Source organism: Prionailurus viverrinus, chromosome B3 (genome assembly GCF_022837055.1).
Source record: "Prionailurus viverrinus isolate Anna chromosome B3, UM_Priviv_1.0, whole genome shotgun sequence".
Lineage (NCBI taxonomy): Eukaryota > Metazoa > Chordata > Mammalia > Carnivora > Felidae > Prionailurus > Prionailurus viverrinus.
This window is the reverse complement of record NC_062566.1, coordinates 80281860-80308344: the sequence shown is the minus strand read 5'-3', so window position 1 is coordinate 80308344 and position 26485 is coordinate 80281860. Positions and strand designations below refer to the sequence as shown.

Below are 26485 nucleotides of genomic sequence, written 5' to 3'. Positions count from 1 at the left end.
ATATTTGAAAGCTCTCTTTTCTCTTCAAAATCATCAACATTCCATGATCATGTTTTATTTTTTATTGTATACTTTTATATTATGATTAACCTCATTTTTATAAGTGAAGAAAGTCCACTAGACTATTATCCAATCCAGTTATGCTCCTTTTGCAACTTGCTTGTTACACTGTTGGTGCCTGTTTCACTGTATTAGTCAATAGGAATACAGTGAATTGATTTTTAAGGAGATACTTGAACTATCCCACACTGCTATGGGTGACTATGGGAAAAGCCTCTAAACTGGGTGCCTTTGCAGAGAAAAGGGGTGAGATAGGGAATGAAGGGGGAAAATAACAAAATAGAACAGGAAAGCGACCTTGCATTGAATAATAATTGTGTGCCAAGAATTGGGGAGTCTGATTAATTCTATTCTGTGCACCTGAGACTCCCTGCCACCAACCCCTACCAAGACCAAACCAAAACAAAAAGAAAACCTGTAGCCCAGTTGCATTCAAGGATTGAAGACCTTGGTACATGTAGTTCCACAAGTCTGGAACTAAATTCATGACTTCTCAAAGAGTCATAAACTCCACGGCGCCCAGGTGGCTCAGTCAGTTAAGGGTCCAACTTCAGCTCAGGTCATGATCTTGCAGTTCCCGAGTTCGAGCCGTGTGTCACGCTCTGCACTGACAGCTCAGAGCCTGGACCTTGCTTAGGATTCTGTGTCTCCCTCTCTCTCTGCCCCTCCTCCCACCCCACCCCCTTGCATTCTGTCTCTTTCTCTGAAAAATAAACAAACGTTAAAAAAATTTTTTTTAATTGGAATTCTCTAATATTTTATTTTAAATTTTGGCAGGCTTAGTGAGTTATAAAGTCTAAGTTGTAAGAGAGAACAAATAGTGCATATCTAAATTAAAGCATATGTGGTAGGCCTGATTAAAAAAAAATCAGGTAGCAAGAAATATCACTTTATTTTATATAAACACTTAATTTCTGACCTCAGCTCCCTGATCTCCTGGACTCGTGGAAAAATTAAGATTAGTTATATTTAAAGCCTTTCCCTCACTTCTTTAGAGTTGTGTCAAGATCCTGATCTCTAGCATTTGGGGTGGGCCAAACTGGAGTGTGACTGGTTCTAGCAATCAATCACCTTTGTACACAGGTTACCACTGGGTCTTCCATGGTTTGGCCTAACTGGCATCTCCAGTATTGGTGGTTCTCTTCCACTTCATGGATGTATTGGGCTTGGAATCTTCCTCAAAACTCACTAAATCCCCTATGCCTAGAGTTCTGGAGAAGCCCCACTTTCTACCCTACTTCTCCACGATATCTACCTCTACCTGAAAATCTCCTTCTCCCTTATTCCTTCTCCACAAACTCTCTAAATTTTCTGAAGAGCTTAAGCTTTTGGAAACAAACGCCAAAAAGTCTTGCATAATACCCCTGCTTTCTGCCATGTAGAGACCCTGAGCAGGCTATTTACATTAAATCAGGAAAGTAAAATAGATTGCAGATCTAAATGGAAAGAGAGAGAGTGCGCACCATAAAGTATGAAAAGAAAGGAGAAACTCTTTGTAACCTTGGTGTAGGGAAAGAACTAAGTAGGACTTCAAAGCCAGATATCACTAAAGAAAACATAGAAGGATTTAACTACATAAAAATATAGTTAAGTTCAGCATGGCAAAAAAAAAAAGCTACTATGTGTGATATCAAAAGAAAGATTACAAATTGGAGGAAAATGTTTGTCATCTCACTTATCTAGAAGGAGCTCCTACAAACAAAAATAGGGAAAAGGTCATTAACCCAATTTAACAGTAAAAAGCTACAGTTCACAGAAAAGGAAATAAAAACATTTTTGAACACAGGAAAAGATACGTAACTTCACTTATTACAAGAGAAATGCAAATTAAAACCATACTGAGATAACATTTCTCAGCTATTAAATTGGCAAAAATCCAAAAGTCTGAGAATACATATTGTTGGCAAAGCTGTGAGGAAACAGCCTCTCTCATACATTGCTGGTAGAAGTGTAAATTAATAAAACTCCTATGGAGGGAAATTTGCAATATCTATCCAAATTACAAATGTGTATATCCTTCAGCTTAGCAAATATACTGCTGGGAATTTATCTTACAGATATACTTGCATAGGTTATTCAGTGAAACACTGTAAGAGCAAAAGATTGAAAAACCATCTAAGTGTGTATTAACAGGAAATTAGCTAACCAAATCATGCTACATCTATATACTGGAATATTTTGCAGATATATAAGAACAATGAGAAAGCTCTATATGTTTATATGGGGAAAAAAAACTTCAGGACACGTAAGATGTTTTAAGTGTGGAATAGTGCTATCATTTGTGTAAAAAAGAAGAGTGCATATTCATAACTACTTCTATAAACACCAACTCTGGAAAGATTCAGAGGAAACTAACAACAGTGATTATGGTAGAAGATGGGAACCGGGCAGGTGGTACCAGATGTGAGAGGGGTACTTATAGTTCTATAAAGTGGCTCTTTAATGTGTACCTTTCACTCTTTAGCCATATGCTCTCTGATCATTTCTACCACTTAACTATGAGTTAGAAATTTTAATAAATTCTGATGTTATCATTTATAAATTTTGATTATAAAATTTAAATCCAAAATTGTTCATTTTCAAATTTTGAAGGTATCTAGGCTTAAAAAAATTGGTTTTTAAAATTCCCCTTAGAGTGACTATCATAATGCTGAACATTTTGGTCTTTTTTTAAAAAACGAATACAGGTAATTTTACTATGATCATATCTTTTTAAAAGTACAGATAAGCTCTTTTTTTTTGTAAATATCATTACAGTATGATCCATACAGCCAAATTCTATTACGGGAAATTCCAAGAGATGTGTATTTTACTATATTTCTTATACCAGGAGTGTGTAATTAAAATTGATCAAAATGTATTAGCCAACAAATGAAGCTTGAAATCTATGGTTAGAAGAAAATTTTTGTTTTAATATTATTTGTGCTACTGGATTTGACCCATATTATTGATGTCAGCACAATGTATTTTTCCCTTTGGACCACCCAACCTAGCAGAGAGGTCAAAACCATAGACTCTAGGCTCAGACTATCTGGTTCATGTGGATTCACACACTAATTGTATGACCTCCGGAAAGTGACTTCACCTCTGAGTGCTTCTGCTTCTTCATTTTAAAATGGGGACAATAATAGTACCTACCTTATAGAATGGCTCTGAGAATTAAATCATTTACAGCCTGCACATACAAAGTACCTAAAGGACCCAAGAATATACAATGGGAAAATGACAGTCTCCTCAATAAACGGTGTTGGGGAAACTTGAAAGCTACATGCAAAAGAATGAAAATGGACCACTTTCTTACACCATACACTAAAAAAACTTTAAAGTGGATTAAAGACTTGGACATAAAACCTTAAACCATAAAATTCCTAGAAGAAAACATAGGCAATAAGTTTCTTGACATCAGTCTTGGCAATGAGTTTTTGGATTTGACATCAAAGGCAAAGATAACAAAATCAAAAATAAACAAATGGGACTCTATCAAACTAAAAAGCTTCTGCACAACAAAGGAAACCATCAACAAAATGAAAAGTCTATCAAATGGAATGAAATACTGTATTTGCAAATTATATATCTGATAAGGGTTAATATCCAAAATATAAAAAGAACTCACACAACTCAATAAGAAAAGAAACAATCTGGGGCACCTGGGTGGCGCAGTCGGTTAAGCGTCCGACTTCAACCAGGTCACGATCTCGCGGTCTGTGAGTTCGAGCCCCGCGTCAGGCTCTGGGCTGATGGCTCAGAGCCTGGAGCCTGTTTCCGATTCTGTGTCTCCCTCTCTCTCTGCCCCTCCCCCGTTCATGCTCTGTCTCTCTCTGTCCCAAAAATAAATAAACGTTGAAAAAAAAAAATTTAAAAAAAAAAAAAGAAAAGAAACAATCCAATTTAAAAAATGGCAAAGGACAGAATAGACCTTTTTCCAAAGAAGACATACAGAAGGCCAACAGGCACAGGTACATGAAAAGGTGCTTGACATCACTAATCACCAGGGAAATGCGAATCAAAACCATAAGAAGGTATCACCTCACACATATTAGAATGGCTATTATCAAAAAGACAAGAAATAACAAGCATTAGCAAAGATATGGAGAAAAGGGAATCTTTGTGCACTGTCTTTGGGAATGTAAATTGGTGTAGCCACTACAAAAACCAGTATGCAGGTTCCTCAAGAAATTAAAAATAGATCTACATATGATCCGGCAATTCCACTTCTAGATATTTATCCCAAGGGTACAAAAAACACTAACCTGAAAAGATATCTGCACCCCCATGCTTACTGCAGCATTATTTACAATAGCCAAGATATGAAAGCAACCTAAATGCCCATCAATGGATAAATGGATAAAGAAGATGTGGTGTGCGTGTGTGTGTATAAAGTGAAATACTTGGGTGCCTGGGTGGTTCAGTCAGTTGAGCATCGGTCACTTAATTTCAGCTCAGTCATAATCCCAGGGTCATGGGATTGAGCCCCGTGTCGGGCTCCACACTGAGCATGAAACCTACTTAAGATTCTCCCTCTCCTTGTGACCCTCTCACCTGCTCAGGTTCTCTCTCTCTAAAATCACAAAAAAAAAAAAAAAAAGAACTACTACTCAGCCATATAAAAGAAAGAAGCCTTGCCATTTGTGACAACATGGATGGACCTGGAGGGCATTATGCTAAGTAAAATAAGTCAGAGAAAGACAAATATCATATGATCTCACTTACATGGGAATCTAAAAAAAGCAGCAAACAAACAAAAAAACTGAACTCATGGTTACAGAAAACAGATTGGAGATTGCCAGAGGCAGGGGTGAGAGGAGGGGGCAAAATGGGTGACGGAGGTCAAAAAGTACAAACTTCTAGTTATAAAATACTAAAGTCATGGGGATGTAACCTACAGCATGGTGACTATAGGTAATAACACTGAATTGTATATCTGAAAGTTGCTATGAGAGTAAATCTTCAAGATTTACAAGGAAAAAATTTGTAACTGTGTGGTTATGAATATTAACTTACTATGATGATCATATCATAATATATACAAACATTGAGTCACTATGTTTAAAATTTGTTTTAATGTTTACTTTTGAGAGAAAGAGAGAGAGAGACAGATTGAGAGAGACAGAGTGTGAGCAGACTAGGGGCAGAGAGAGGGAGACACAGAACCCAAAGCAGGCTCCAGGCTCTGAGCTGTCAGCACAGAGTCAGACATGGGGCTTGAACTCACAAACCGCAAGATCATGACTTGAGCCAAAGTTGGACACTTAACCAGCTGAGCTACCCAGGCTCCCCTTGAGCCACTCTGTTTTATACCTGGAACAAATGTTATAGGACAGCTCAGAGCCTGGAGCCTGATTTGGATTCTGCGTCCCCCTCTCTCTCTTTCTGCCCCTCCCCGACTTGGGCGCGCGCACTCTCTCTCTCAAAAATAAATATTTTTAAAAATTTTTAATTGTTACAGATCAATTACTTCTCGATTAAACAAATTTAAAAGAAACAAAGAATATAAAAACAGGAACTTTGTCTATAAACCATACGTAAACATACTGAAAAACAAAAGAAAATGTTCTTTCGTGTATTTTCCTCTGAGAAGTATCCGGGAGGGCTACCAAAGGAGAGAAGCACACCAAATCTGAAAAGCACTGAATCATCAATATTATAAGTTTATATCTAGGAGAAAACCATCTATGGTTCACATAGTGCAAACAAAGTAAAGATCAAGAAAATTATTTTGCTTTGGGGGGGTGACATGCTTCCCAACAGGGGGCATGCCACTTTAATGAGTCATATAAGAATTTGGAGAGAGAGGATGAGATAGTTACCCTTAACAAAGGAGCTGGAGTTGGAAAGGGAGTAGAGAAATAGTGCCTTAAAAGAAATTAAAATTGGCCAAACTATCAGGAAGGAGATCACTTATCAAAACCAAGGAAGTTTCAACTTAAGAAAGAAATCATTATTGGCCTGCCTCTCCACCACTCAGTCCCCTCTCAGGCAGATGGATTTCCTTTGGCTGTTTGTTTTGAGAATGAGGAATAATGATTCATCAGAAGGGTAGGTATTTATCTTTCTTTCCCAAGGGGGTGAATCCAAACTGATTCTCCATCTTCCCAGGCTTCCTATTGCAATAATGAAATTCCATTACATTGAAAATGATGTAATTCCCCATGGGGTTAGGTGTAATCAGACTTGACCTATATGGATATGGTGGGGATGAGAACTGAAGGATAGGGAAATTAACAGAAAGAAAAGGACAGCAAGTAGATTTGCTTTGCTTGCTTGACTCTGCTTTAATTCAGTTACACAATGTTGGTCACAGATTTGCTTCATTTCTGATGAGAAAAAAAAAATAATGCAAAATAACACATAAACTGGCAAACAGCTTCAGAATTTAGTGTTCTCTGAACAGTTATCAGGGTCTGTTCTTCCTCCTTCCAGCTCGACTCTTTCCCCACCCCCTACCAGCACCATTGATCAATTCTCATTATTAGCTCTTAGAAAAGCAGACAATCCCTGGGACAAGGCTGGCTTCAGATCAGAGAGTCAATATTCTACTGTAACAATCTGCCAAAAAATGCAATTCAGGCACATTTAAAATGTGTCTCCCCAGAGGAAAGCAAGAAACAGAGGCCATTGAGAGGGCCCTCACTATTTAGTTTGATTCAACCACAGCTGCCTCTGACATTTCGAAGCCAGTCAGGGTTATCATCAGAAAACGCAAGTGAGCAAATGCGGAGTGACAGCAGACCATAGCACAAAGGCTGCCTGCTTCAGGAAGTTTATCCAGCTCCCACCACCATCCGCCCCTCCTTCTGCGCCCCACCCCCCACCTCTTATGAAGAGCTAAGTCCGTGATATGGACTCACAGAGAGTGCCAGAAGGGCAACATGTGAGAGGTGGTAAAAAGGGTACATCAACCATGCAATAGCATCACTTAAAAAAATAATTTATGAGGCACAGGCTGAGTACCAAGTGAAGAATACTTCTCTTGAAGAGCCTTTGGAGTTGCAAGGCACAGGATAAACACAAAATAATTCTCTCTCGGTGTATATGCCTATGTGTTTGTAATTGCCATTTTGTAATGAAAAATTATCAAGCATCACAATTTTATATCATTCAAACATGTATACATACATTTGACAAATATGATATGTACATAATCAAAAACATAATGGGAAGGGCGCCTGGATGGCTCAGTTAAGTGACTGGATGACTCTTGATTTCAGCTCAAGTCATGATCTCACAGTTCATGAGATTGAGCCCTATGTCTGGCTCTGTGCTGACAGCACAGAGCCTGCTTGGGATTCTCTCTCTTCCTTTCTCTCTGCCCCTCCCTGGTTCTCTCTCAAAGAAGTAAGTAAACATTAAAAACAAAAACAAAAAACAAAAACAAAAAAGCCCAGAATGGGATAGAAATAATCTTGGAGAGGGGCGTCTGGGAGGTTCAGTTGGTTGGACCACTGAGTTCAGCTCAGGTCATGATCTCATGGTTCGTGGATTCGAGCCCCATGTCAGGTTCTGTGCTGACAGCTCAGAACCTGGAGCCTGTTTTGGATTCTGTGTCTCCCTCTCTCTCTGCCCCTCCCCTACTCACGCTCTGTCTCTCTTTTCTCTCTCTCTCAAAAATAAACATTTAAAAAAATTTCTTTAAAGATTACTTAATGTTTAGTGATAATAGTAATAAAAAAGGATGCAAACCATGTGATAAAGTTCTAATTTTATTTTTTAAATGTATATAAAAAAAGACTATGGAGATGGGGCGCCTGGGTGGCGCAGTCGGTTAAGCGTCCGACATCAGCCAGGTCACGATCTCGCGGTCCGTGAGTTCCAGCCCCGCGTTAGGCTCTGGGCTGATGGCCCAGAGCCTGGAGCCTGTTTCCGATTCTGTGTCTCTCTCTCTCTGCCCCTCCCCCGTTCATGCTCTGTCTCTCTCTGTCCCAAAAATAAAAAAAATAAAAAAAATAAAAAATAAAAAAAAGACTATGGAGGGGCACCTGGGTGGCGCAGTCGGTTAAGCGTCTGACTTCAGCCAGGTCACAATCTCGCGGTCCGGGAGTTCGAGCCCCGCGTCAGGCTCTGGGCTGATGGCTCGGAGCCTGGAGCCTGTTTCCGATTCTGTGTCTCCCTCTTTCTCTGCCCCTCCCCCGTTCATGCTCTGTCTCTCTCTGTCCCAAAAATAAATTAAAAAAAAAAAAAAAGACTATGGAACATTAACTACATTTCTGGATTCTTGGCTCCAGTATAAATTTTCCTATAGTTTCGATTTTTTGATCATTGATAGATTTTTCCTTCCTTTTCTTCTTCCCCAACATCAAAACATTGATCACTGGTCTTAATATGCAATTATTCTTTTTTTTAATTTTTTTTTCAACGTTTATTTATTTTGGGGACAGAGAGAGACAGAGCATGAACGGGGGAGGGGCAGAGAAAGAGGGAGACACAGAATCGGAAACAGGCTCCAGGCTCCGAGCCATCAGCCCAGAGCCCGACGCGGGGCTCGAACTCACGGACCGCGAGATCGTGACCTGGCTGAAGTCGGACGCTTAACCGACTGCACCACCCAGGCGCCCCAATATGCAATTATTCTATAATCAAAAATATTTTTTAAAATATGCATCACTTTTCTTATCTATACCCTTATTACAAGATAAAGTTTATGGTTCTCTTGAGAGCTAGCACCAGAATATTTTAAAATACAAACTTTCTTTGCAAAGTATTTGAAGTATAAGATGGGGCCCCAAAGTATTAGAAAAAGAGGTAAAAATTCCTTGCATTAGTTTGAGTGAAGAATTCATTGTTATGGTGAGAACAATGGTTAAAGTAAGGGGGTAAGAAGTAAAGAACTATTAAGTAGAAAACGGAATACATAAATACGAAGCTATTTATATTATCAGTAACTTTTAATCCCACATGGGCACTTGTGCACATGACAAAAAAAAGAGATTGGGAGAAACAATAAGTTATCTTTTCCATGGATTATGTTTTCTTCATAATTTGTCATATTTTTCAAATTATCTACAGTAAACATGTATTAATTTTAAAATCAGGAAAAAAGGGTTATTGTATAAACCAGAGGAGTTCAGACAGATTAAGAAACAGAGAAGGGGCGTTCCAAGTATATGGAATGCATTGAGCAAAGTTATGGGGTAACGTAGCTTGAACACAGCAGAATGGGCTAGAACATAGTCTGGGTGCCATAATGGCAAGTCTGATTGATACCAAGAGTTCTTGTGAGAGATTGGTGGGAGAGAAACTTAGAAAGGTAAGTTAGGACCTGATGAAGGCCTTGAATATCAGTTTAACCCCCTAGCACCTGGCTTCCTGAGACTGGAATAGAATGGAGGAAAGTATATACCATGCTGCTCTAGACAAGTTTGCTTCTGAGACAAAGTGCCAGCAGAACTGCCAACCCAAGCCAAAATAACGAAATATCAGAAAACCCCATGGAAGTCATAGAGGGTCACAGACATGAGTCAGGTGCCAGACCGCTAAAGCATTGGGGAAATTGGACTGATAAAGCTAGGGGATTATTATGGGGCAGCCAGGCAAGGCTGAGTCTATATAGCCAGGTTATAATAAATCTTACATTAATGCCACAGAGTCCTCTAAAGCAATAATTATTTCTTAAGTTTATTTATTTATTTTTAGATAGACAGAGAGAGTATGAGTGGGGGAAGGGCAGAGAGGGAGAGAGGAAGAGTCCCAAGCAGGCTCCACAAGGTCAGTGTGCAGAGCCTGATGCAGGGCTTGAACCCAGGAACTGTAAGATCATGACCTGAGCCGAAATCAAGAGTTGGATGCCCAACCAAATGAGCCATCCAGGCACCTCTAAAGCAAGAATTCTTAATCAGAACATCAAAATTACTTGTGAAGTTTGGGGTTTTTTTTTCTTCCAAGATTTTATTTAAATTCAAGTTAGTTAACATATAGGGTAGTATTGGTTTCAGGAGTAGAATGTAGTGATTCATCACTTACATATAACACCTAGTGCTCATCATAACAGGTGTCCTCCTTAATAGCCATCACCCATCTGGCCCATCCCCACACCTCCCCTCCCACAACTTTCTTAGTTTGTTTGCTATAGTTAAAAGTCTCTTATGGTTTGCTGATTTGTGAAGTTTGGTGTGTGTGTGTGTGTGTGTGTGTGTGTGTGTGTGTGTGTGTTTAACATACAAACACATGTCCTGTACTGTCCCCTCTGGCTAATACACTTACTCTCTGGATCTGCCCTAATATAAAACCCTCAGTTGATACCACCCAGAAGTTGTTCCTTCTGGGAAGGCAGACTTAAAGAAATGATTATAGGAGCCTACTGAGATCGAGCTCTTAGGGTTTATTGTCTCCTAACCCAAGAAGTTCAGATGACTGATCCCTACAAAAACCTTCACAGTCCTAACGTGGCATCCCTCTTCCCAAATTATTAAGGATGTTCCTTGGGTTCATTCCACATTTTATCACTGTGCTCATCCTCCTGCTAAATCTGTTTAAGGAAGGCTATTTTTCATTCAGTTTCTGGGTGGATAAATCCAAGTTACTCAGCAAATTAAAGAGACTTCCCTGCTACAATGCTAAATTTCTCCAACCCCACGATGCCCATTCCTGGAAGAGGCCAACACTTCCAACCTCAGTCAGGGCTATTTTTTAGCAAATGAACCTGAGGTCAGTGCTTTCCAAGCCTCCCTGAAGGCAAGAATCTCAGATTCCTGGGCCCAAATCTAAACCAATAATTACAATTTCCAGGAAAGATATCTGGTAATCCACTCCAGACAAACACTCTTACAGTTGAAAGATACTTCTGTAAATGCATCCTTTTATCTAACCCCTAAGCCCAGCTCATTTGGGTGAAAGAGCTCTATAGTGATGGCTATCTTTTGTACTACCCGGGAGAGTCTAGGAGCCATCACACCTGAGAAATCTTCACTGGCTGTGGGCTCCCTGCAAGTTGAGTCAAAACAGACACAGTTGGCTCTGTTCCCCTGGTTACCTTGTCTGATGCAATCTCGAACCTTTTTTTGAAGGAAGCAGTCAGGCAAATGGGTCCTCCCCCACAAGTGGATTAGAAAACAAAGTATCAGAGATCCCAAGCACCTGCATCACTTCATTCCACAGATTTTGCAGATATGTGGCCACATCTGGTTCTGTGACAATATGACTCTATAGGCCACTAAGGCATCCTATAGCAGCAACATTTTTTTTATGCCTTTGCCATTAAAGTTCCAACTCTAGTCTGGACTGGGGTTATGGAGGCATATTTGTCTCACTAGTTCTCTTAGTAACCCTCTGTATTCTACAACATTCCACCCATTTCAGGGTCTATACACGTGTGCCCAGATGAAATATAGACAGACAGGACTGAGTAGACCCCTGAGGGTAATGTCTAGGACACCTGTTGCCTACTTTATGCATCTTCCTAATCCTTTGGCAGGCTTCCCTTAAAAAACTTGGAGAAGTCCAGAGTCTACCCCAATTCACAGCGAACACTAAAAAGAGAACAGAAGTGAGACCCCTGGAAGCAAAGACCCTACAAGTAGGACCCAGCATCCATTACATACAATCCTGTTCGCATGGATCACATTCTTCTCAACCTGCTCCAAGTTTGATTTGACCAGTAAATAGCCTAATTGCTTTAGCATAAGACGATTTAACCACCTTAACAGCTTTGACACCTCCCACTCTTTCAGCCTCCTAAGTCACAACTCATCTTCCTGGTTCAGTACATCTAGACCAACCACACAGAAATAGACCTCTGCCCTACTGCAGAGCCTTTCTCTTGGAAGTTGATTTTAGGAATAAACCGAGTGCACAGGGTTCAGGACATCCAGAAGTTTCCATGTCTGACAAGAGGACCTAAAGAAAGTCTTGGAAGATTTTGAGAAACAGAGTGGTACAATGAAATTGTACTTTAAGAAAGCTAATCTGGCACCTGCAGGGTAAATTTGAAAGAGGTTGCTGAAATCATGGGAAGGTTATTGTAACAATCAAATATGAGCATCTAAAAGTCTAAAATTTGTAATATGGTGACATAAAGGAATATGCGTATATTAGAGGCACTGGAAAAGAAAAATTAACAAATTCAGTGAGTAAAAGTTTTTCCCAGAAAAAAAAAAAGAAGGCCTAAGAGAGACTGTCAATGGAACTGACATGACCTGAAACAGAGATAGGGCATAAGAAAACCGGATATTGGAGAAAGCTGGTATTTCTAAGGGGTGAGCAATTTTAAGGATTATTTACTACCTATATAGAAAACACTGAGCTCCATAAACCAATAGGGAAATAAAACCTTATTTCCTTTGTGTGTACGTGAATATGCTTACTGTTTTCTAAATTCAAGAACACTTAGCCAAAAAAAAAAAAAAAAAGAATCTGAACAGACAATTCACAGAGGAAGAAATCCAAATGGCCAATAAGTACTTGAAAAGATGTTCAATAGTGGAACTTTAGCTGATAATGATTGATTTCTAAAAATAGAACATAGACAAAAATCAAGGATAGTATAACCAATTACCCTTGAAAACCTCTTTAACCTCCCATCAGGTTCCTGATTTGGAGGACAGAACACTACATGTGTGCATGGATTGTGTTGGGGGACTCCCCAAGACCACCCTCGGTTTCAGTGATTCCCTAGGACTCACAGAACTCAGAAAAACTGATGATTTTAATTACAGCAAAGGAAAATATTCATAAAGCAGCACTGAACTGTCCTCTCTCAACAAAGGTACACAGACAGTGCTTAATTCTCCCAGCAACACTGTGTGACAACACGTATAAAGGATGGTCAAGCAGGGAAACTCACCGGAGCCTTGGTGCCCAAGGTTTTGATAAGAAGTCAATCACATAGGCATTGAGCACCTGCCTAACTGACCTTACCTAGTCAATCTCTAGACCCCCTAAGATCTAAGTAATACCATGTGGCTCAGGGCCCCAGGTGAATCAAAACAAGTGTTCACCATAAATCACATTGTTAACATAAGCTATCTGGCTGGCATGGTCTGTGTTCGCCACACACAGATACCATTATCAACCAGGATATTTCAAGGGCTTACAGGCTGTCTCCCAGGAGCTTGTCCAAAGCTAGTCCTAAAGACTGTTAGAATACACAGGAATATACCTATGCCTGCTGAGTTAACCCTTTACTGCTCATTCACATAAAAATGTGGCCCATAAATTAGATTATCCATGTAAAACCTAACCACATACCACTGTTTAAAAGACTAGAATCATAATCCCTGTTACAGAAATACACACAAGCAAATAATAGATATGAATAAAGATCTACATTCAAGGATGACAATAAAAGAGCAAAAGTTTGAAAACAAACTAAATGTCTGAGACTAGAAAGATGGTCAAATAAATCATGGTACATTCATATCTTGGACTACTATATATCCATTAAAATCCAGATATTTTTTTAAAATCATTTAATGTTTTTATTTATTTTTGAGACAGAGCATGAGCAGGGGAGGGGCAGAGAGAGGGGGAGACACAGAATCCGATGCGGGCTCTAGGCTCTGAGCTGTCAGCACAGAGCCTGATGCGGGGCTTGAACTCACGGGGTGTGAGATCATGACCTGAGCTGAAGTTGGACGCTCAACCGACTGAGCCACCCACGTGCCCCAAAATCCAGATATTTTTAAGTAAATAAAACATGTTATAAAATATAATCAATCCTCATGATTCATGGACTCTGTATTTGTGAATTCACCTATTCTCTAAAATTTGTAAACCAAAAATATCTCTGTGCTTTTGTGGTCATTTCTGAACTTTCACAAAGTGGCAAAAAATTTGAGTCTCCTGACAAGTACATTGCCAGCTGAGGTTGAGCAAGGCAACACTCTGCCTTCTTTATTTTTTTTAATTTTTACTTAATTTTTATTTTAGAGAGAGAGAACACGTGCATGAGCGGGTGAGAGGGGCAGAGGGAGAGAGAAAGAGAATCTCAAGTAGGCTCCACACTCAGTGTAGGAACCCAGTGGGGCACTTGATTCCACAACTGAAAGATCATGACCTGAGCCTAAATCAAGAGTCTGACACTTAACTGACTGAGCCATCCAGGCGCCCCCCACTCTGCTTTCTTGTTTCAGCTCTCAGACTATAAACATGTATTCTTTTCATGGTGTATTTACTGCTGTGTATTTCACATTTCTGTGCTTTTTGTTGGTGATTTCACTGTTTAAATGCACCCAAACACAGTGCTGAAGTGTTGTCTAATGTTTCAATGTGCAAGAAGGTTGTGACATGCCTTCTGGAGAAAATACATGTGTTAAATAAGGTTCATTTGGGCATGAGTTTTAGTGCTGTTGGCTAGGAGTTCAATAGAAACAAATTAACAGTACCTATTAAATAAATGGTCTTCAAACTAAAACACACATATAACAAAGTTACGAACTGGATCAGTTGATGAAAATGTGGCCAGAGGCTCTGAACCTAACCCTGTACTTTTCCTGGTTCAGTACTCAGTTCAGCGTTCACAAATTCATTGTTTGCAGTGACTTTATAGAACATAATTTCCTCAAAAAATGAAAACTGTATGAGCATATACAACATGGAGGGATATATATCAAGATAGATATTAATAAAAAGAATTTTTAAAAAGAAGAGTGTGGTTGAGGGGTGCCTGGGTGGCTCAGTTGGTTAAGCATCTGGCTTCAGTTCAGGTGATGATCTCGCAGTCCGTGGGTTCAAGTCCCACATCAGGCTCTGTGCTGACGGCTCAGAGCCAGGAGCCTGCTTTGGATTCTGTGTCTCCCTCTCTCTCTGCCCCTCCCCCCCTCAAAAATAAACATTAAAAAAAGAAGAATGTGTTTGATTTTAATTTTGTTTATATTTTGCTTTATTTGCCAGATTTTCTATCAGCAACATGTGTGTTATATATATACATATAAAATTGAGGGAAAATTAGTTATATAATAAATAAATGTAAGACCTTTAGAAACAGATTATGCCAATTAAAGATCTTAGTAACATTCAGAAAGCCAGAGAGGGTGGGCACCAAATGTTTCTAGAGGTACCAGCGGCATAAGTAACCAAGTAAAACCACCTAGGTGAGTACATGGGCTCTCCCTTTGGAATGGGGGCTGGCGGCTGGGACAGAAAGGTGACTGAATAATATCGTGCTTACTCATAAAAACAGAACAAAACTTCATTCTATTCATTGTCAAAGGCACAGAGGGAAAATTCTTGTTGGCTTCTCCTTTCAGTCCATCTCCAAATAAAGCTTATTTATGAGCTGGGAGCTGAAAAGGGCTGAGAATCCCTGATTTGTTCCCACACCGATGCGTGGTGGTAGAGATAATAAAGCTGCTATGAGCCTTGTATAACCCATCCCACATCACACAGTGGTCAGGTTCCGGCTTTAAGTGAATGTGTCATTTGAAAATCAATGCTAAAACCATGGAAAAACGCACTGTGGCATTGTGACTGTCTCACCCCCAGGGTCTCTCTGGGGATCTGTGTGTTGTCAACACATCACCCTCACATTACTCACAGGCAGTAGCAGCTGTGGCAGCATTTTTTCATCCTTGGTTTGTTTCAACTCCCCGGAGAACATATAGAACACACCTCCCATTTATGCCAGCTCCTCCTTTGCAAAGGATCCCACAAGGCTTCATTAATTTCTAAAGCTAGCCCCAGAGGTCACTGTTGCTACTTTGGGGCAAAGCCCTCCCTGATAGGGGACAGGAACCCAGGATAGCCATTTGAATTAAGAAACAAAAAAGCATTCCTACTATGGGGGAGCTTAGCAAAACTGCATAGGACCAGTTAACCTGGGATTTAGTCAGACATTCTCACCTTGACAAAGAAATAATGGCTGCCATTGGCTTTGAGGTGAGGACCTCACTCTGGGAGTCCAAAAAGCATTTAGAACAGGTAGATTCCAAAGAATAAAGTATAAGTCAAAGGGAAATCCTTGGTTGACAAAAAATTTGACACATCTTGAAAGAAATACCAATGCAATGGATTTCCTTATCTAATGTACTCAAAACTCCAAAGGAATTAATTTTCCTCTGATACAGTGCAGCTGGATGTTAGCAAGAACTACATGAAAAAATGAAGGTCAAATGCATCAAGCAGGGAGAACACAAAGCAATTAATGTGAGAGAAAAAGAGGACGGTAACTCTAAAGGAAACGGAAATAGGATATTAAAATCCTTCTGATGATCACAGACCAAGCCCTCTCTCTTCAGTAGGAAAAGGTTACATTAACCAAATGGCCTGGAAGTTCTTAACATAGATGAGAGACACACAAAGAGAATGTTTCCTGGGCAGAGAAGGAAAAAGGTTTGCTCAAAATGAGAAAGCAAACACTCTTTCAAAAAACTTTCCTATTAACTACCTAAAAATCACCTCAATAGAACTGTGGGCAAAGATCATGAACAGGCAAGTCAACACACACACACACACACACACACACACACACACACAAAATCATTCATAAACATTATAAGATGCTCAATTTCCCTTATAATTAATCAAACTAAAACAATAAGGTGATTATTTCTACCTATCAGATTGGAAAATATTTACAGATTGATGATATTCAGTGTTGGCAAGAGGGTAGGAAAGTGTGATGGGGAAATACTCTTGCTGGAATTGTTAATTAGTAGCACTCTTTGGGAGGAAAATATAGAAATTTATTTATTTATTTATTGAGAAAGAGACAGAGGGCAACCTGGGGAGGAGCAGAGCGAGAGAGAGACACAAAATCCTAAGCAGGCTCCAGGCTCTGAGCTGTCAGCAAAGAGCCTGGCAGGTCCCAAACCCATGAACCGTGAGATCTGACCTGAGCCGAAGTCAGATGCTTAACCGACTGAGTCATCCAGGCGCCCCTGATTACATTTTTAATGTTTATCTCCTTCGACTCAACATTTCTGTGTCTAATAATGTGTATCATAGAAGTATGCAAGCATTCAAGGGTGTTCAGTATAGCACTGCTTATAATATTTTAAAATTCTAGAATAACCCAAGTATCCATTGAGATTGGTAAATAACTATGGTACTTATAATGGAATACTATAAAGCTATTTAAAAAATGAGACATATCTTTACATGGTAGTATTCACTAAGAAAACAAGTTGCAAACAGTATGAATAGGTAGAAGGTTTCTTTATGGAATGATGAAAGGTGCAGCTAAATAGTGGTGATGGTTGCACAACACTGTGAATGTACTAAAAGACAGTTTGATCATCAGAGACAGAGAAATTTGGGGCCAAGAAGGATGTATAAACAAACCTTGTTGAACTAATCCTGATCTTCCTAGTTACCATTTCACCATTTACTACCCCTAGCCCAAATTTCTCTGTCTTATCAATTCTTCACAAATTTATTTTTTCCTTGTCTAAGAGGTATAAAAGCTTCCTGCTCTGGTCACTTTTTTGGGTCTTGATTCTCTTGTGAAGGCTCCCATCTACATGTAAAAATTTAATAAAATCTGCATGCTTTTCTCCCATTAATCTGTCCTTATTGGTTTAATTTTCAGATGCAGCCACGGGCCCTAAGAAGGTTGAGGAAAAATTTTTTCCTTCTCTATAGAACTGTATTATTTCAGAACTGTGAGTTTGTAAAGACTGTTTTTCTTGCATTTCCTAATTCAATAAAGAAAAAGAACATGTACAAACCCTTTTTCACGATAGATGCTGCAATCTAACCTTCAGTAGGACTGAAATGTAAACACTCATTTATCTAGAAGGAATTGGGTACTAAAGTCTATATACCCTGAATTATGCTTCTGTTTCCAAACCAAAGCATCCGTGACCTTCAGACAATAAAAGGAAATGTAAGATTCAGGGTCAGAGGATTGGAATTCTGGTTTCAGTCCAACCAGTGATTTGTTGTGTGAATAAAGGAGAACTCTTTAACCTCTCTAGGCCTCCATTTCCTCAACTCTAAAAATGGAAGATGGCACTAAGTGTGGTAAATTTATGTGATCATATGAGAAATCAAGAAGCCAAAAACAAATACTACATTCAGAAAATTCCATTTAGGCAAATGCCTATTATTTTATATAATCTTAAGAGAGTTGGGTAAGGCAACTAAATTCAGAGTTATGGCCAAAGTACACATTTGTGAGGATGGTCAACAGACTGTATGCTTACGTGACATTTTAAAAACCTGGAAATGAGGCCTATGAGAGAATTTCTATGAATGCCATGAAGTCCTTCTCTAAAGAAATATTTGAGCATTCTAAGAAGATGAGAAGTTTACTCAACTAAGCTAATGTCTCTTCTGGCTTTAAAGATATGTGATTTTGCAGACAATAGAAAAAAATTGTATTCCTTGCTGCCCCCTTGTGAGATTTAGGGAAAATATCCCTTGGTTTATTAAATTCATTTTTTAATTCAGCAAACATTTATTATTGTTTATAGTGTGCCAGGCACTCTACTAGTGATGAGAACATACAAATAATTAAGGCATAATGCCTGCTCTAAAGGAACTCACAGATTAACAAAGGCTAGCAACAGCCAAACATTTACATACAGTGCAGTGTGATAATGACAGGTTCAAGGACTTACTGAACCACCTACATCAGCCAGTTTGGTTTGGGGAGGTAGGGTGGAATACTCCAGAAAGTCACCCCAAGAAGGAATGGGAGAGGTTAGCTGTTTCCAAAAGACATTTAGGTAGTGGGGTTAATGAGACTCCCTGATACGGTGATAACAGAGATGTGGTGATAGGGATCAAAGAAATAGAGTCTAGGAGAACAACAAAGACTACATCTGTACAGCCAAACCTGGACTGAATACCACACGGAAATAAAAGAAACTTGGGGCACCTGGGTGGCTCAGTCGGTTAAGCATCTGACTCTTGATTTCAGCTCAGGTCATGATCTTATGGTTTGTGGGATGGAGCCCCACATCTGGCTCTGCAGATGACAGTACAGAGCCTGCTTAGGATTTTCTCTCTCCCTCTCTCTCTCTGCCCCTCCCCCACTCATGCCCGCACTCTTTCTCTCTCTCTCAAAATAAACAAACATTAAAAAAAAGAAAAAAGAAAGAAAGAAAGGTGGGGCACCTGGGTGGTTCAGTCGGTTGAGCCTCTGACTTCAGCTCAGGTCACGATCTCACAGCTCATGAGTTAGAGCCCCATGTGGGACTCTGTGCTGACAGCTCAGAGCCTGGAGCCTGCTCCCGATTCTCTGTCTCCCTCTATCTCTGCCGCTAACCCACTCGCATTCTGTCTCTGTCTCTCTCAAAAATAAATAAACATTAAAAAAGAGAAAGAAAGAAAGAAAGAAAGAAAGAAAGAAGAGATTTGAAAATGGTCAGTCTTTTCAGTTCTTTCAGCATAGTCTCTGGGAGTTATTTCCTATCAGTATCTTAGCCATATTTCATATTTAATTTCTCTTCTAATCTCAGCTATCATTTAGTACTTTTTTTTTGTTTTTTTAAGAGAGAGTGTGTGTGCAAGCCAGTGAAAAGGGCAGAGGGAGAGAGAGAAAGAATCTTAAGCAAGCTCCATGCTCAGCACAGAGGCTGACAAGGGGTTTGATCCCACAACCCTGGGATCATGACCTGAGCCAAAATCAAGGATCGGACAATCGAGCAACTGAGCGGCTCAGGCACCCCTTAATGTGGGACCCAAGGAATTTAACAAAAATCCCCTACCCCTGGACAAGCAGATCAAGACTAACTCCATTTTGTACTACACCCACCATATCATGTATAACCCCCACATGACGTACTTATTGCTTAAGACACTCTCCCACCCTAGTCAAGCTGCTGAGCACACCCTTACTGGAACCCCTAACCGCCAAAGAATGTAAACCCCGCCTTTTGCCCGCCAAACTTGCACGCCAATTCTGACCAGAGTGATAGGCTAGTTGAAACAGTTACTATAGGGTAAATTGTAATTCAACTGGCCACCTGCGTGTGGACTGACATGACTATGCAACTTTCTGTGTGTGTTACAGTCTCATTGGCCACTGGCCCCAATAAAAGTGCTACGCCTCTTAACCTAGGGGTCCAAGTCCCTGCTCCGCCGTGTAGGGTATACTTGGGCCCAAGCTCCAGCCTGCAAATAAACCCTCATGCGTTTGCATTGGTATCGGCTTCTTGGTGGTCTCTCGGATTCAAAATCGGGGGCATTACACTTATCATTTAGTACTTTTAAGGATTTTATTAGGGCATAGTTACTATTTTACTTTGGTAACTGTAGACAAAGACCAGGTAATATTCAAACCATAATAACTCAAACACCAGTGTCATCAAGAATTTTTAACAATAAATAAAAGCATTGGTGGTGTCAGGAAACAAGTTTAAAAAAAATCAATTTCGCTTTCTGCCCATGGACGCCGCCGAGTAAGCATCGTGAAAGTCTCCCCTCCCACCACCGTCATGTCTAAGTCAGAGTCTCCCAAAGAGCCTGAACAGCTGCAGAAGCTTTTCATTGGAGGTTTGAGCTTTGAAACAACCGATGAGAGTCTGAGGAGCCATTTTGAGCAATGGGGAACGCTTCAGGACTGTGTGGTAATGAGAGATCCAAACACCAAGCGCTCCAGAGGCTTTGGGTTTGTCACCTATGCCACTGTGGAAGACGTGGATGCAGCCATGAATGCAAGGCCACACAAGGTGGATGGAAGAGTTGTGGAACCAAAGAGGGCTGTCTCGAGAGAAGATTCTCAAAGACCTGGTGCCCACTTAACTGTGAAAAAGATTTTTGTCGGTGGCATTAAAGAAGACACTGAAGAACATCATCTAAGAGATTATTTTGAACAGTATGGGAAAACTGAAGTGATTGAAATCATGACTGACTGAGGCAGTGGCAAAAAGAGAGGCTTTGCTTTTGTGACCTTTGACAACCATGACTCTGTAGACAAGATTGTCATTCAAAAATACCACACTGTGAACGGACACAACTGTGAAGTAAGGAAAGCTTTATCTAAGCAAGAGATAGCTAGTGCTTCTTCCAGCCAAAGAGTTCTGGGAACTTCGGTGGTGGTCGTGGAGGTGATTTTGGTGGGAATGACAACTTTGGCCATGGAGGAAACTTCAGTGGGCGAGGTGGCTTTGGCGGCAGTCGAGGTGGTGGTGGATATGGTGGCAGTGGGGATGGCTCTAACGGATTTGGTAACGATGAAAGCAACTTTGGAGGTGGTGGAAGCTATAATGATTTTGGCAATTACAACAATCAATCTTCAAATTTTGGACCCATGAAAGGAGGAAACTTTGGAGGCAGAAGCTCTGGCCCCTATGGTGGTGGAGGCCAATACTTTGCCAAACCACGAAACCAAGGTGGCTATGGCGGTGGCAGAAGGTTTTAATTACGGCCAGGAAACAAAGCTTAGCAGGAGAGGAGAGCCAGAGAAGTGACAGGGAAGCTACAGGTTACAACAGATTTGTGAACTCAGCCAAGCACAGTGGTGGCAGGGCCTAGCTGCTACAAAGAAGACATGTTTTAGACAATACTCATGTGTATGGACAAAAAACTCGAGGACTGTATTTGTGACTAATTGTATAACAGGTTATTTTAGTTTCTGTTCTGTGGAAAGTGTAAAGCATTCCAACAAAGGGTTTTAATGTAGATTTTTTTTTTTGCACCCATGCTGTTGATTGCTAAATTTAATAGTCTGATCATGACGTTGAATAAATGTGTCTTTTTTTAAATGTGCTGTGTAAAGTTAGTCTACTCTGAAGCCATCTTGGTAAACTACCCCAACAGTGTGAAGTTAGAATTCCATCAGGGTGATGCCAGGTTCCATTTGAAGTTTATTTGCAACCTGCTTGGGCACAGAAGCCGTTGTCTCCACAAACATTGGTGTGGTTGAACTGACAGTTAATGTGTTGTGACCTGGAGTTCACCGTTAAAAGGGTCACCCAAGCAAAGTCCTGGAGTTTATTTGGTTATTAATATGATTGTTGGCACATCCTATGCAATATATCTAAATTGAATTATGGTATCAGATAAAATTATAGATGGGATTAAAGCTTGTGTATCGTCCATTATCATGTGTAATCAATAAACGATTTAATATTCTCTTGAAAAATAAAAAAATTAAAAAACTTAAAAATTTGGGGCGCCTGGGTGGCGCAGTCGGTTAAGCGTCCAACTTCAGCCAGGTCACGATCTCGCGATCCGTGAGCTCGAGCCCTGCGTCAGGCTCTAGGCTGATGGCTCAGAGCCTGGAGCCCGTTTCCGATTCTGTGTCTCCCTCTCTCTCTGCCCCTCCCCCGTTCATGCTCTGTCTCTCTCTGTCCCAAAAATAAATAAACGTTCAAAAAAAGAAAATTAAAAAAAAAAACTTAAAAATTTAAAAAAATTTTAAAAAATCAATTTCTCAGTTATAATCTCCAGGACTATCTAAAGACCTAGCAGATGATTGGTTGGTTGAAACAATAAGTTTGCATGAATGACTAAAGAGTGAATGAATTTGAATCAGTGAATGGTTCTGATATCAGCCTGTGAGGAGAGGGTAAAATATGGGTTACTAGAAAAGAAGGAGATGAGTATTTGAGAAAGGGAGAGCCTCTTATAAGCTAAGGCCATTTATCAAAAGAAACATGAAACCGGTACATGAATTATTAATTAGTGCTGAGTAATTTAGGGGGCTATTTGAGGGCACAGGTATCCAAATATAGACAGAATCTGACTTGGGTCTTTTCTCTGAGCCTCAGAGGATTATTTACTGTACATCTATTCTTTGGAATATGAAGAGACTGAAGCGGGGCTTAGGACCTAGAAGACCTCCCTCTTCCACTTCCCCCCAAAATGTTGGCCTGTGTTACAGGCTTCAACCACTTCTTTTCAAGACCTAGACACAAATCTGGTTCAATAAAAACAATTAGCAGAAGAGAGAACATTCAAGAGTTGTAATTACCTAAATGTCCCACCATTAACCATTTGAATGACTAAATCCTCTGCATTGATTGTTTTAATGAATGATAATTAAAACCAAATAACCTCTAGGCTCATTTGATGCTACAGTGACAAAACTGAACCTCTAGGCATTATATTGCAAGGCCCTGAATTGAGCCAGGGGAAGCCAGATAGATAAAGTACAAGGAGAATGAGATGGTGAGTGGAAAGGTACTGGTGCACACTGGAGTAGAAAGAAGATGATGGGGGTGTCTGGGTGACTCAGTCAGTTAAGCGTCTGACTTTGGCTCAGGTCATGATCTCACGGTTTGTGAGTTCGAGCCCCGTGTGGGGCTCTGTGCTGACAGCTCAGAGCCTGGAGCCTGCTTCGGATTCTGTCTCCCTCTCTCTATCCCTCCCTGACCAGTGCTCTGTCTCTCTGTCTCTAAACAATAAATACATGTAAAAAACAAAAAAAAAAATTTTTTTAATTAAAAAAAAAAAAAAAAAGAAAGAAGGTGATGGCTGCCCTAGCAAACACATTTCAGTTATCCATTGATGGGAGAGCCCTCAATACCACTCCCTAGTTAGGAAAATTCTTCCAGGAAAACACTTTCAGTCAGAAAAATGCCTTTGTAACAAATAGTGGTGGGGTTAGAGCAATTGCTTCCTGCTATTGCCTACCACCAGCCGCCACGCAGCTCAGCCCCTGGCTTCTGCCCTCTGAAGCAATGGCTTCCCTCATTGTCAAATCACTTTACTCAGTTCCAGAAGGCCTGCTAGGAAGATTATGTGTTGTCAGCAAAGACACATGAGAGAGGATTTTTAACTTTTTAAATCTAAAGTAAGAATTTTGCAAGGCAGAATTTCCAACTCAAACAATATTATAATGGAAAGAGATTAAACAGATTTTGTGGAGACCGCCTTCAGGCAAACAAGCTTGAGCAATGGAATGTGGAAAAGGCCACAGTGACCACCTGGTTGATACAGACAGGCCCATCAGGTGACCCACCTCAAAATGTCCTTAGGCCCTAACTGACCAATGGGCTCCTTACGACTAGGCACAGTTACCAAACAAGGTAAGATTCTATACATTGCCAAACCTCCTCTTTTTCCCCCTTTAAAAGCAGCCCCCACCCACTGCGTCTTTGCAGACAACCACTCTTCTGCTCTCGTGCCCACCACTCGCTTGTGGTGTATTCAATACATTTTTGTCTCCTTTGTTTTGCCTCAGGTGAATTCTTTCATCTCCCACACCATTGGCTGCCACCTGATCTGATTGTTGCCCCACATTTGGTGGCTCCCCTCCTATGAAGAGATACCCCATTTAGACACCACAGATTTGGTTTGCCATATTCATAATACAGAGGAAGCCATCATCTTGAATAAGTTAAAGGAAGAAACTGTCATACTCATCATTATACCCTGGTGCAGCACGGGTTCACAAAAATAATTGAACCGAACTCAACACAAAGTAATTTAAACTAAAAGCCAGGACAGACCTAACAATATGAATGTACAAATCATGCACCAGTGGATCTTTCCAAAGCACTATATTTGTTGAAATTTTGAAATACATACAATGGCAGGTGAGCAGTCTCCATGATTGGTTGCTCTGTGGCACGTGTAAAGACTGTTCTAAGCTTTTCTTCTGCAGGACAAGCATTTCTAAGTTGAAGTCAGAGCCAGAAAGTTTGGGCAGTTCAGCACTTTTTATAACCAATCAGTGAATCAACATTTATAAAGCACTTATTGCGTGCAACGCACTGTTCTAAGGCGCTGGGATTATAATGGAGAGTCACTGGGGTTGAAAAGGGACTTTAGTCACCTCCATTTTGACCTTGGTCTGTACTTCCTGATTTAAATTCTCCTTTGTTTATCTCTTAGACAAAAAAACCCAGGAGGCAAAGCATCCTCTGACAGGAACATAATTACCCTTCAAGCAATAACAACTGCCCTGAGCCAGCAAGACCCTGCTTGATTGACCCCAAGATAATGACCTTTACTGCCCATCTGCATGTACCCACTGACCTTTGTCTCATGTTTTCCTTATATAAAGGTAAAAGTATTTTCCGCACTGTGAAGACAGTCTTTGAGAGGCTTAGTCCCTGTCTTCTGACTGGTGACGTCACTGAAATAAATTTCCTGTCTTATTTCACTACTGCTCCTCTTCCTGCCTTGGGATTTGTCAGTGGCCGGTGGTGGCTCCTGGTCCGCTTGGGACCCCCAGAGCCTGGTGCTCTTGCACCCCTGTGCCCCAGTTACAGGATCCCCTAAAAGTACAGGAAGGCTCTTCCCCAATGAAATACAAATTACCCCCAAATCTTCTATTTGCTTGAAATTTTTATTAAGACCCTCATAATCAAATAAAACTTGATACCAAGTACATGAGTTGATTATTAATTAGCGCTGACTGATTTAGTGGGCTACTTGAGGGCATAAGTATCCAAATGTAGACAGAAAGCAACTATTTTAAAATAGTGTGGGGCACCTGGGTGGCTCACTTGGTTGAGCAGCAACTTCGGCTCAGGTCATGATCTCACAGTTCATGAGTTCGAACCCCACATGGGGGGCTCGGTGCTGACAGCTCGGAGCCTGGAGCCGGCTTCAGATTCTGTGTCTCCCTCTCTCTCTGCCCCTCCCCTGCTCTCTCTCAAAAATAAGTAAACACTGAGTGCGCCCCGCAGTCCTTCGGATCTGTCTCTTGCTTCAACAGTGTTTGGACGGAACAGACCCAGGGACGCCCATTCTACCGGCCTCCCACCACCCTCAACCTTTTTTCCAGTCGCAACCTTCGGAGCCATCTTCTTGCCACCCTCTGCCTCCGGGACCAGCCAACACGCGATTTTGAATTTAGCTCCTCATTACCAATCAACCCCGAGCGCCCAAATTAGTCAGAAGTACTCCACAGAGGTGGAAGCCACCGTCAACATGCACCTGCGGGCCTCCTACACCTACCTCTCACGGGGCTTCTATTCCAACCGGGACGACGTGGTCCTGGAGGGCGTGGGCCATTTCTCCCGCGGGGTGGCTGAGAAGAAGCGGGAGGGCGCCGAGCGTCTCTTGAAGATGCAAAACCAGTGCGGGGGCCATGGCCTCTTCCGGGAAGTGTAGACGCCGTCCCACGATGAGTGGGGTAAATCCTTGGACGCCAGGGAAGCCGCCCTGCTTCTGGAGAAGAAGTTGAAGCAGGCCCTTCTGGATCTGCATGCCCGGGGCTCTGCCCGCGCAAACCCCCATCTCTGTGACTTCCTGGAGGATCACGTTCTAGATGAGGAAGTGAAACTCATTAAGAAGATGGGCGACCACCTAACTAATCTCTGCAGGCCGTCCGGTCCCCAGGCTGGGCTGGGCGAGTATCTCTTCCAAAGGCTCACCCTCAAGCACGGCTAGAAGTCTCTGGAGCCCAGCAGCCTTTGAGAGGGTCCCTCTGACATCCACCAGGTGCCAGGGCTTGTGCCTGAGTCTCTCCTTGCAGCCACTAGGCAGCTTTTTAACCACGTGGAGCCCTCTCCCAAGCGGTGGACCAAATGAAAACAATAAAGCTTTCTGCAAACAAAAAAAAAAAAAAAAAGAAAAGAAAAAAAAAGTAAACATTTAAAAATTTTAAAAATAAAATAGTGCAATTTTCATAGCCTGGGTGTGTGTAATAGGA

The 26485-nt window shown here is 40.9% G+C and overlaps 1 protein-coding gene and 1 pseudogene across 1 annotated transcript; both read left to right on the top strand.

The window, feature by feature from the left end:
* The first annotated feature begins 19430 nt into the window (after positions 1-19430).
* On the top strand, positions 19431-21298 carry LOC125168107 (heterogeneous nuclear ribonucleoprotein A1-like; annotated as a pseudogene).
* Positions 21299-23872: 2574 nt separating this feature from the next.
* On the top strand, positions 23873-26223 carry LOC125168106 (ferritin light chain-like). Its single transcript, XM_047863047.1, has 3 exons — positions 23873-23909; positions 25616-25940; positions 25986-26223. Exons 1-3 carry the CDS (start codon positions 23873-23875, stop codon positions 26221-26223), a joined length of 600 nt encoding a protein of 199 aa, XP_047719003.1.
* Positions 26224-26485: the final 262 nt, after the last annotated feature.